The sequence below is a fragment of the Neophocaena asiaeorientalis genome, unplaced genomic scaffold (genome assembly GCF_003031525.2).
Source record: "Neophocaena asiaeorientalis asiaeorientalis breed wild unplaced genomic scaffold, Neophocaena_asiaeorientalis_V1.1 scaffold294, whole genome shotgun sequence".
Classification (NCBI taxonomy): Eukaryota; Metazoa; Chordata; class Mammalia; order Artiodactyla; family Phocoenidae; genus Neophocaena; species Neophocaena asiaeorientalis.
Genome location: NW_020173945.1, coordinates 143,173 through 156,004, shown reverse-complemented (window position 1 = coordinate 156,004; position 12,832 = coordinate 143,173). Strand labels below are relative to the sequence as shown.

The 12,832-nt window shown below is 40.4% G+C and overlaps 1 protein-coding gene across 4 annotated transcripts in view; it reads left to right on the top strand.

Moving 5' to 3' along the window:
• Nucleotides 1-12,832, top strand: part of USP40 (ubiquitin specific peptidase 40) — an 86,201-nt gene that overhangs the window by 53,362 nt on the left and 20,007 nt on the right. For all 4 annotated transcript variants that reach the window (XM_024752766.1, XM_024752765.1, XM_024752764.1 and 1 more), the window contains 5 exons: nt 198-251; nt 1,013-1,101; nt 2,608-2,694; nt 8,908-8,944; nt 10,777-10,841. In XM_024752766.1, coding sequence (XP_024608534.1) covers nt 198-251; nt 1,013-1,101; nt 2,608-2,694; nt 8,908-8,944; nt 10,777-10,841 — 332 coding nt within the window. The remainder of the gene's footprint in view (nt 1-197; nt 252-1,012; nt 1,102-2,607; nt 2,695-8,907; nt 8,945-10,776; nt 10,842-12,832) is intronic.

The window sequence follows — 12,832 nt, the reverse complement described above, 5'->3', positions numbered from 1 at the left end:
TCAACTTGCACAGGTGTTCTTAGGGTCCTGCACTGCTGTGCAAAGGGAAGACTGCCTGTACGTGTTTTTTTGTTGTTGGGTTTTTTTTTTTTTGCTTGTTTTTTTGTTTTTTTTAGCTTCCTGCTAATTAACACAGGATAGCATCTCTCTTTGATTTTCTTTGTTTGCTGCACTAACCAGCATCTTTTTATTTATAGCCGAGGACAGCTGTTTGAGGCCTATTGATAGAAACGGGAAGCTTCTTTGTCCAGGTAAATCTTTTTGGTAGCCTTCAAAAGCTGGCACCTACTCATGCCACCTATCTTTCTCAACACTTTTACCTTAAACAGTGACTTCCAATACCTAATATTCTTAAGTTACCTTTTAGAAACTGGTTTATAGAACAGACTTTCACCCAGGTGTCTTCCTTGTGAATTACAGACAGTCCTAACCAAAAATCAAACACTTCTGTTTTCTAAAGGAAGACACCTGTCTTTCTGATTAGCTGACACGCATTTTAGTCATGGTTTTGCCCTAGTTGTATCTTTCTAGATTTATTATCAAAGTTTTTTATTTGTTTTGCTGATTTCATCGTGATACCAGTTATCACAGTAACCAGAGCCTTGGTTCTTACCTCTGTAACACATCTTGTCATTAGACTTAATTTACTCTTTTGATGGTAGTCACCATAGCAGCTTTAAACTTGGAAGAAGCTAGTCCATCATGCATGAATCAATTCAGAATGTTACATTATCCACGCAGACAACAGCTCTCTTTTGTTAAGTATGAATCTAGAACATTCATAGCTCCCTCTTATTTCTTAGCATTGCTGTACAGATAACAAGAGTATACGTCCTAGAGAGAGAAAATCTAAGATCAAACATAACTGTGTAAAATCCTTTTGCATGGAGTATAACTTAGTTCTTTTCTTTCTTAACATTCTTGATTTACAAAGAAAGGCTGATTTCAGTGTAGTAGTTTGCCCAAAGGTAGGAATTAATAACATTTACCATGTTATCAAAATTCTTTTTAGTGCCAGACAATTATACTTTGAAGGAAGCAGAATTGAAGATGGGGAGTTCATTGGGACTGTGTCCTGGAAAAGCACCAACTTCTTCTCAGGTAAAAGGAGATCACCTGACAGACCCAAACCAACCTTACCATGATCAGAAGTTCTTAATTGTATGATTCATTCCTTAACTACTGCAGTAATACTGTTTTTCTTAAAATTCTTCTTTTCCTTAAATGATACCTTTTATTTAGGAATACATCCTTGTAGTTCTCTGTGTTTAAGTCAAAAATACTATGTCAAGGTATATTCATAAGGTGGTTTTTCTGTGAAAATTTCGTGGTTAAGGGAGATCTTTAAAGTTGAGTGGCCACCAGTTTCAACCACCATAATTCATAAGTTCTGAAATGTACACTTGTTCTCCTATATTTTAACATCTGTGAGGTTGAGATGCATCTTACAGTCGGTGGCATCCTGCACTGGACCTGACGCTATGCTTCCTTTCTTAGTAGTGCATAAAATAATAAGTAACAGCTGGCAGCACTTCAGATTTAATGAAATACAGTGTACTGAGTTTGAACTTAATTACTCCCTGCAATAATATCATAGACTCACAGCAGATGTTTCTTTATCGGCATTCATTTTATTTACAGAATACTATCAGGTTGACCTTTGCCTAGAACCCTACCTACTTAATAAACTTTCATTACAGTCCAAAAGCCATAATGAAGTCCTTACTGTTAAGACTCTGTATCATGATAAGCTAAACTCATATCAGGATCCCCATGGCTCCTAGATCCCTGATATGGAACTAATCCACTTCATTAGTTTTCCCAACTACCTCCCCTTTAATTTGTTCTTCCCCAAACTCTAACAAATAGTAGTGCATGACAAGATCATAGGAGAAAAAACATGACAAGTGCGGTTGAGTTAGAAAGGAAAAATAAGGCTGTAAAGAACTGAATTGATGAGATCAGATTTACATTTTTCCTGTGTGTTCCAGGGAGTTAAAGTATCTGGGACCTCTGGACAGAAAATAAGAGCACAAACTAATGACTCAGAAAAAACACAGTTAATGCTTATAGTGTATAGTAATTGCAAATCTCTTTGAGGAATGACTGAGAGAGAGATGGAGATCATACTAGAATAAATAATGTCTGTGAGAGATGTTTCTGAGGAGTAAAAACATTGGTGATAAAGAACCTTACATTTCTAGGTAGTCAAGATTATTGTTTAAATTGTAACTTTAAAATACCCAACATAGACTTGTTTTCACATAATTCGATTTTTTTTTTTTTTTTTGCGGTACACAGGCCTCTCACTGTTGCGGCCTCTCCCATTGCGGAGCACAGGCTCCGGACGCACAGGCTCAGCGGCCATGGCTCACGGGCCCAGCCGCTCCGCAGCATGTGGGATCTTCCCGGACCGGGGCGCGAACCCGTGTCCGCTGCATTGGCAGGCGGACTGTCAACCGCTGCGCCACCAGGGAAGCCCCCATAATTTGAGATTTTTATTAAAGTTTTATGACCATTGGCTTTCTGGTTTTGAAAATAAATAATACATTTATAGAATTTTGAAATTCAAATTAAATTGCATTTATAACACTATCTTGATCTTAGCTGTTCCTGTTTTTCGCTGTGGGGAGCGATGTTCAGCCTGGGACAGAGATGGAGATCATAGTAGAAGAAACAATATCTGTGAGAGATGTAAGGAATTTTACTTTGGGTGGCCGGGGTCTGTGGGTGTTTGGTATGGGGAGCAGTGGGAACCTGTGTTAGCATTTTGAGATCCTAAGGGTAGGGTTTACATAATATGCATTAAAGAATTCTATGTATTCAATAAAAGAATAGTTTGGATTGCTTGAAAGGTGGTGAGCCAGCTGTGGTTTTAAAAATAAGATTATTCCTTTTTCTTGTCTGACTACTAATAATGCATGTTTATTGTAGAAATTTGGGATATATAAAAATGGGTTAACAGAAAAGAATTAAAACCCCTCATTATCCCTTATCCCACTAATGTTAACATTTTGGCATATTTCCTTCTGCTGTTTCTACATTATGTGTACACACATCTCACACACACAGGTGTGAATGTGTGTGTGTGATAAAGCAAACAATTAGGTTAATGTCACTGAGAACGGGGACTTTCAGTCTTGGAAAATGGAGAGGCAGATAACATCAGTGTGGTTAAAGAAAGCCTGTACTCCTGAATTTGTTTTTAGGTTTGTTTTAAATATTTATTTGTTTGCTTGTTTATTTACTTATTTATTTATTTTGGCTGCACCATGTGGGAATCTCCGTTGCGGCATGCGTGATCTTTAGTTGTGTGTGGACTTCTTTTTTTAATATTTATTTATTTGTTTGTTTATAATTTAAATTTTTTAAATATCCATTTTGAGTTTATTTTTGTGTATGGTGTTAGGGAGTGTTCTAATTTCATTCTTTTACATGTAGCTGTCCAGTTTTCCCAGCACCACTTATTGAAGAGACTCTCTTTTCTCCAATGTATATCCTTGCGTCCTTTGTCATAGATTACTTGACCATAGGTGTGTGGGTTTATATGTGGGCTTTCTATCCTGTTGCATTGATCTGTATTTCTGTTATTGTGCCAGTGTCTTGATTACTGTAGCTTTGTAGTATAGTCTGAAGTCAGGGAGTCTGATTCCTCCAGCTCTGTTGTTTTCCCTCAAGACTGCTTTGGCTATTCGGGGTCTTTTGTGTCTCCATATAAATTTTAAGGTTTTTGTTCTAGTTCCGAAAAACATGCCATTGGTAATTTGATAGGGATTGCATTGAATCTGTAGATTTTCTGCATACAGGTCTTTTGTCTCCCTCGGTAGGTTTATTCTTGGGTATTTTATTCTTTTTGTTGCAATGGCTGTTAAATATTTCTTGCATCTTCTTGATCTTTGCCTCCATTCTTTTTCGACGTCCTGCATCATCTTCACCATCATTATTCCGAACCTTTTTTCTGGAAGGTTGCCTATCTCCATTTAGTTGTTTTTCTGGAGTTGTATCTTGTTCCTTCATCTGGTACATAGCCCGCTGCCTTTTCATCTTGTCTGTCTTTCTGTGAATGTGGTTTTTCTTCCCTAGGCTGCAGGATTGTAGTTCTTTTTGCTTCTGCTGTCTGCCCTCTGGTGGATTCTATTTATTTATTTATTCATTTGGTTATGTTGGGTCTTAGTTGCAGCATGCAGGCACTTCGTTGCGGCATGCAGGCTCCAGATCGCGCAGGCTTAGTTGCCCCGTGGCATGTAGTATCTTAGTTCCCTGGCCAGGGATCGAACCTGGGCCTCCTGCATTGGGAGCACAGAATCTTACCCACTGGACCACCAGGGAAGTCCCTGTGCTCCCGAATTTGAATTAGAAGAGTCAGAATGAACCTGATATATTTTTTCTTCAAAAAATGATTTTACTAGCTCTGTCCCCTGAAATCGCTTATAGAAACAATGATCAACCTGGTAGTAGCAAGCACCCCAGCATTCAGATTGTGCTCACTCAGTACCATTTCCTAGAGGAACTAGGGCTTCTCGGAGTAATGGCTGGTTCTGTATCTAGGTCAGGAAAGTGTATGATGAGCCTGGAACATCTTATCAGGACAGAAAAAAGTATAGCTAGCAAAGACCTCTGGGATCAGCAAAGAGAGTCAGGAGCCAACCTGAAGATAAGAGTTTAAACCTCAGTGGGAATAATAATGAAAATTGATTCACACATACATAAAATCCATGAGTTCACAGTGATCCTAAAAAATATGCTATTCATTGCTTACCTGTAGTGGATGCTAGGGAACCGTAAATGAAAGAGTCAAGCATTTATCTTTTTCTTTGCAAACTAAATCCTCACATCAACCAAATAGATAATGAGAAGATTTTTTTAATAGGCATATCCCAGCTAACAAAACGAAGAAAGAATTTTAGACTATCACTGTTTTTCAACTCCTAATGAATTAATGGATCTAAGCAAGGATCCTGAAAAACTGCTAACAACTCCAAAAGAGCAACACCCAGACATTTAGAAGTTCAAAACAATACCCGTACTCTTCTTGCCAAAAGAAAAGAAAACTGGACCTGAGTCCGATCAAGCCTGTAGGTCTGAGTACCAGTTTATGAGAAGTACAGGGGACAGAGGGACCTGTCAAGTGCACCGCAGGCCTGCAGTAAGCACTGTCCTGAAGTGGAAGACTCCTTCAAGAACTCGACTGCAGTGTGAGACAGCCTGTAGGTTAAAGGAGACTTAGGAGAAATAGCAGGTAGGTGCAATGCATGGGATTTATGTGGCCCTTGATTCAAACCAAAAGAACTGTAGTAACAGTTTAAGAGAAAGTAAGGAAATTTGAGCAGACAGAATATTTGTTATTTACGAGTTCTTAATTTTTTTAGATATTATAATTATGTAAGAGTTACATTTTTTAAAAGAATCTTCATCTTTTAGAGCTGAGTACTGAATATCAAATGAAATGATACCTGACATTTGCTTCAAAAGAATGTGAGGAGCGAGTCAGGGGAAGTGGGCGGGGCACAGACACAGGACTGGCCGCAGCAGGAGTTGAGGCTGGCAGTGGACACTTGAGGGTTCATTTTACTGTCCTCTGCATGTGTGTGAAATTTTCCATGATAAAACTTATTTTTTTATTATTTTTTAATAAATTTATTTATTTTTTTTGGCTGCGTTGGGTCTTCGTTGCTGCACACAGGCTTTCTCTAGTTGCGGCGAGCGGGGCCTACTCTTCGTTATGGTGCGCCGGCTTCTCATCGCGGTGGCTTCTCTTATTATGGAACATGGGCTCTAGGCACGTGGGCTTCAGTAGTTGTGCACGGGCTCAATAGTTGTGGCTTGAGGGCTCTAGAGCACAGGCTCAGTAGCTGTGGCGCACGGGCTTGATTGCCCCGTGGCATGTGGGATCTTCCCAGACCAGGGCTAGAACCTGCGTCCCCTGCATAGGCAGGCGGATTCTTAACCACTATGCCACCAGGGAAGTCCCCAAACATGTTTTAAATAAAATGCTTTTTTACCCTTTGTTACAAGCTGTAAATATTTACCCATGTTTTCATTTGCCTTTTAACTTTAATACATTGTTTTGGGGTTTTTTTTAGCTTTAAAAAAGGTTTATCATTGACTTACTGCCAGCAAGTGATACATATCATAGGAATCAGACATTAGAGTGTCTCTGATAAGGTTTGGACTTGTGCTAGACGATTGTAAGGAGGGATAAGGGCTAATTTTGGATTGGATGCTATCAGGAGTTGGGGGGCAATTCAGTATCTTATTTATGTCTGTAAGTTGGAAGTGTGAAGAGGAACTAGAAATATCATTGGAAGGGCAACAGTTACTTAGAGGAAAAGATGGTTAGTCATTTTGTGCCTGGGATGTGGCCTTGGGTAACTTTAGTGTTTTTTCGTTTCAAAGAACGGAAACCACAAAACTTTTCAAAGGTGCGATGTGTATGTCTTTCTTCTGTTCTATCCTGAACCCACTGCAGGCAGAGTCATTCCCTGTGCCCACCCACCCCCCGTTCCCCCAGCTGAAACTGCTCCGTCAAGGCTGTCAGTGGCCTCCATGTTGCTGTGTCCAGTGAGCAGGTCTCGGTCTTCATCTTACTTGCTCTTTCAGCAGCAGTGACATACTTGATGACTTTTGTCACTTGCTTTGAGAAGAACGCAGCTCTTTAGGTTTTCCTCCCACCTCTCCGGCCTGCCTGTTCTCAGTCTGTGTTTCCTCTTCTCTCTGCCTTCTGAGTGCCTCGTGCTCAAGTCGTAGACGCCATACTCATGTGTATGAGCTCCTGATCTCTCAACATACTTCACTCACATTTCCCTTTTCTATTACGGTGGCTCCCATTTTCTGCTTGCTTAGGCCAAAAACCTTGAAATTGTCTTTGATTCTTTTCTTTCTTACTTCAGAACCAGTGTTTCAGGAAATTGTTTTGGTTCTGCCATCAAGATTTATCTGGGATCTGATCATATCTTATTCCTTCCACTGCTGTCACCCCTTCACCTCTCATCTGGATTATTCCAGCAGCTTCCTAACCGATCTCCTTCCTTCCAGCCTGACACCTCCCAGGGTGTGTTCTTACAAAGAAGTGGAGTAATCCTTTAAAGTGTAAGATCAGTCAGTCCTCTGCACACAACCCTGCTCTGCTTTCCCATCTCACTCGGGGTGAGGGGGGGAGCCCCAAGTGACCTTGCAAGGCCCTGTGTGATCTGGCCCTTTGGTATCTTAAAAAAAAAAAAAAAAAAAGTCTGACTATCACTCTCACTTGCTCTACTCCGGCCGCGTTGGCCACTGTGCTGCTCCTCAAGCAGCCCTTTACACCGGCAGTTCCCTCTGTCTGGAGCACAGTTAGGCTGAATGCTCAGTTGCTTGTTTTTCTTAACTAATGGAGGCCTTTGAGACTGCAGTTTTCTTTGAATATGGCTTTGGTCCCATTCCCTGTTGTTTTTTTTTTTTAATAAATTTATTTATTTTATTTACTGTTTATTTTTGGCTGCGTTGGGTCTTTGTTGCTGCACACAGGCTTTCTCTAGTCGCGGCGAACGGGCTACTCTTCGTTGCGGTGTGTGGGCTTCTCACTGCAGTGACTTCGCTTGTTGCACAGCATGGACTCTAGGCGCACAGGCTTCAGTAGTTGCAGCACGAGGGCTCAGTAGTTGTGCCTTGTGGGCTCTAGAGCACAGGCTCAGCAGTTGTGGCGCACGGGCTTAGTTGCTTCGTGGCATGTGGGATCTTCCCGGACCAGGGCTCGAACCCATGTCCCCTGCATGGGCAGGCGGATTCTGAACCACTGCGCCACCAGGGAAGCCCCCATTCCCTATTTTAACATACTCTGTTGTCATTGTCATCATTTTCTAAACAATCTTTAATTCTAGACTCTCTTTTATTTTTAATCAGACAAGTAATTGTGGATTTAGTCTTATTTTTTAAACTTTGGGGGGACTAAAAATCCCCCTTGGTCACCACCCTATTCTTGTCGCTTCCCCAGAAGTCACTGTTGTCATTGGACAGTATAATCTTATCCACATCAGTAGAGTGTATCCTTCCGTACCTTTGCCGTGTGTGTACCAGTGTGTGGGTATGTATGTACGTGTAGAAATAAGAGCTTGACTTGTATGGTTTTCTTTAAAATCATAAATGGGATCCCAGAACTTTGTTTCACTAAAATATTTTAAAGATCTTTTAAGACCAGTAAATATAAATCTCTTTTATCCTTTTAATTGTTTTAAGACCTCTCATAGTTTATTTAAATGTTCCCCTGTTAATCCAGGGATGTCTGGATTGTTGGCCATTTTTCTCCTGACCCAAGCAGGGCAGCAGTGATCATCCTTTGTACTACTCCCTTCTGCTCTATTATAGTATAAATGAAATTTTACATACTCCTTTGCCCTAAAGTTATTTAAGAATGTTTTTCCCCTCAAGAAGTTGGGAGTTTTTTTGTGACTATTTTTGTTTTGTTTAAACGTCTGTTAATCGTGTCTCGTTTATTGAATTGTGCCATGAGCTCACAGTATGCATCATTCTTCCCTCATGAGTTGATGTGTGACCAGTTGTTTCTTAGATGATAAATAAAAGCTAATCTCCTTCTCTAGGAGTCAGAGTTCTGTGAAATCAGCCTAATTAATCACATCTGGTCAAAAATACACTGTTAGTCCTCATAAGAAGGGAATCATACCGCAGTCCTGGAAGTGGATGAACTTTTAGACAGACCTGGTTGCGAACACTGGAAACTGGTTTTCCCTGCTGAGTTGGCGCCACCTAGCCCTTAAGAAGCGCTTACTTAATCACTGCATCGTGTGTATCTTTATTTGAGAATTACTAAATATAATCAGACTCAGATAGGCCCAGGGTCAAAAAAGGGTGTTTCTTACAATACTGTAACTCAGATATAGAACAACTAATGAACATAGTTTTGTTTTCTTACAGTGTTTAAAGGTAATGCTGGAGAAATCTGGCCTCTCAGGTAAGTTATAGACCATGATGATACATAAGTTTATCCACATCCTTTACTTACAATAAATTTTCTATAAGCCTAATGAAAACTTTTCAAACTTTCTTTTTCTCCGGGGTTGTCAGTTATGCTTTACATTTCTATACGTACATAATTCTCCTGTTTCTTTTTTGCAGGCTAAAAGAAAACTAGTTGGAGGTTAGCCTAATTCTAAGGAAAGAGAGCCTAGATAGGGAACAACAAAGGTACAAAAGAGATACAGTTAAGATACAGACCCTCTGGAATTTCCTAGATCTTTTGCTGAATTTCTTTTTTTAACCTCATGGATTCAGAATTTCAATGCATTGTGTTTCAGGCCAGTATTTCTGTGTATAGATTAGGGAATGTAATATGAATGGAAAAAAGTAAACCCAGGGTGTCCTGAAGTGGCTACCCAGGTGGACCCACGGAGCAAGCTTGAGGAGGCACCACACTGCTTTCATTAGAGTGAGTGATTGCCATTCTCTCCACCAGAGTGGAAACATGGGGCTCCGTTATCTGGCAGGGACGTTCACTTGCTCAACTTCTAGGAGTTTCTGTGCGATGCCTCAGGTCATCTCGACAGTAGTCCTCCCATGCAGGGATCATTCCCCGTTCCCACTTTACAGATGCTGAAAATGGTTAAATGGCTTACCCAGTGTTACAGAGCAAGTAGCTAAGTGGCTCTGATTTCAGAACTCTGATTTCTTTCTACCATGCTCTGCTATGAAGTAATGGTGTTCACTCTTAACTTACTTTCTTTTTTTAAACAAACTTAGATTAAGTTAAATATCGATATAAATCTTACTGCATTTAAAACTAGAACCGATGACAAAAGAGGGTCTACAAAGAACAGTATTGGGATTCAAAACCTGTGGCCTGTGCAGGATAAATGTGAGGTCTGTGTTTCTTCGCTCGTCTGTAGCTTCTTTCGGTGGGTGGGGGGAGTTGACTGTTATAAAACATTGCTAGTTTTTTAACCATCAGGATTTTCAACTTTTGCTCGGTTCCCTCTCCCGGAAAAAAGTTCTCTCCCCATGTCGTGAGTGTGTAGCAAGCATGCTGAAAAACTGAAATCTGATTAACCTTCATAAATGTTCATTTGTACCAACTACACTGAAGCACTGTGCCAAAAGGACACGCTTTCGTTAGATCGCTACTGACTAGATAGGACAGGTTTGCTGTACATGTTACCAGTTGCTGAGCGATGTTAGCGTGTATTTTCGTCCAAGACAGTGCAATAAAACTCAATTTCATGATCTTAGGGATTCTGTGCTTATGTATGTACACCTGTCTATGCTTAACGTGTGATGTGGATGCGCTTGTGTACTTGTAAATAATAAAGGTGTAAGTAGATGTTGCATACTAGTACCAAGTCTTATTTTTATTTGCAAGTACACAGTTCTTGGTGGAATAGAGAGAAAATTAACCAAGTTGGGGCAATGACTTAATTTTTTTCAGGCCCTGGAAGAGATAATTTACTTTAAAAATTAGTTAATACTGGGCTTCCCTGGTGGCACAGTGGTTGAGAGTCCGCCTGCCAGTGCAGGGGACGCGGGTTCGTGCCCCAGTCCGGGAAGATCCCACATGCTGCGGAGCGGCTAGGCCCGTGAGCCATGGCCGCTGAGCCTGCACGTCCGGAGCCTGTGCTCCGCAACGGGAGAGGCCACAGCAGTGAGAGGCCCGTGTACCGCAAAAAAAAATTAGTTAATACTTATTAGATCATATCCCATTTGATATTCATTTATCCAGAAGGGTCATTCCTGACAAACTCTTAAAACATATTATTCTGAATTCTTTTTCATCTGATTTTGATTCCTTCATAGGAGACGCATGGCATTTACGAAAAATGGATTGGTGCTATGAAGCTGGGGAGGCTTTATGTGAAGAAGTAAGATTATTTCTATACATTTCATTTGTAAAGTGATTGTGTTTATTTTGTATTTTCATAAGGACACCACCCTACTCATGTGAATAAATTCTAGAGAAAGCTTTACTTTTTTTTAGGATATACAAATCCATATGTGGGTCTACTTTTTCCTGACTGCAGTTTTTTCAGAGAGTCAGAGGGAAAGTTTCAGCTAAGTGGGAACATATCTAACATCTGTATTGAGTCCTCTTTTGATAAGAGAATATGTCTCTAGTAGTAGTTCTTCATTAACAGGCAGAGAACTACAGAGAACAAAAGACATTTGTACCAGTGAAAGAATTTGAAGATACACACTGAATTTTGAAACCTGAATATTTCAATCTGAGAGTTTCTCTGTAAGTTAATGATGGCAGAATTCATCTTACCAACCAGTCACTTAGGCTCTGATTCAAACTGCACCTCTAAATCCGGCCCAGACTCTTAGGGTAGACTTACGAGCAGTGTTGTCACAGGGTGTTGGGAATCTGGTTAATCTTATTTTTAAAAATTTTTATTGAAGTGTAGTTGATTTACAATGTTGTGTTAGTTTCAGGTGTACAGCACAGAGATTCATTTAAATGTATATATTCTATTTTAGATTCTTTTAAGATATTGAGTATAGTTTCCTGTGCTGTACAGTAGGTCCTTATTGGTTATCTCTTTTATATATAGTGGTGTGTATATGTTAATCCCAAACTCCTAATTTATCCCTCCCCCCCTTTCCACTTTGGTAACCATAAGTTTGTTTCTATGCCTGTGAGTCTGTTTCTGTTTTGTAAATAAGTTCATTTGTATCATTTTTTTAGATTCCACATGTAAGTGATATATATTTGTCTTTCTTTGACTTCACTTAGTATGACAATCTCTAGGTCCATCTGTGTTACTGCAAATGGCATTATTTCTTTTTTTTAAATGGTTGAGTAATATTCCACTGTATATATGTACCACATATTCTTTATCTATTCATCTGTCAGTGGACATTGAGGTTGTTTCCATGTCTTGGCTGTTGTATATCGTGCCACTGTGAACATTGTGGTGTATGTATGTTTTCAAATTAGTGTTTTCTCCAGATATATGCCCAGGAGTGGGACCACTGGATCATATGGTAGCTCTATTTTTAGTTTTTTTAAGGAACCTCCATAGTGTTCTCCATAGTGGCGGCACCAATCTACATTCCCACCAGCAGTGCAAGAGGGTTCCCTTTTCTCTACACCCACTCCAGCATTTATTATTTTTTATTTTTTTAATACATTTATTTATTTATTTTTGGCTGCACTGGGTCTTTATTGAGGCGCAGGCTTTCTCTAGTTGCAGCGAGCGGGGGCTGCTCTTCATTGTAGTACGCAGGCTTCTCATTAGAGTGGCTTCTCTTGTTGCAGAGCACAGGCTCGAGGCACGTGGGCTTCAGTAGTTGTGGCACTCAGGCTCAGTAGTTGTGGCTCACGGGCTCTAGAGCGCAGGCTCAGTAGTTGTGGCACATGGGCTTATTTGCTCCGCGGCATGTGGGATCTTCCCGGACCAGGGATTGAACCTGTGTCCCCTGCATTGGCAGGCAGATTCTTAACCACAGTGCCACCAGGGAAGTCCCCCTAGTATTTATTACTTACAGACTCTTTGATGATGGCCATTCTGACTGGTGTGAGGTGATACCTCACTGCAGTTTTGACTTGCCTTTCTCTGATAATTAGTGATGTGAGCATCTTTTCATGTTGGTTAATCATCTTATTGTTGCTCCAAGTAGCATCAAACCTCACAGTCCAACTCCATGGCCTTAGAAGTACAGCCAGAATAAAGCTTTGTGAGAAAGCTTACACAATTGTGCTCACTCCCCTTTCCCCCAATCTTTATCCGCCTGCTTTCTGTTCAGTGAGACACTGGCATTGAACATCAACAGAGGTTGATCTAAAGCAGGGCCTTCCGGGAAACAGTCCTTGCTGTGTAACAGTCAGGGACAATACAGAGAGGCTCCTCTT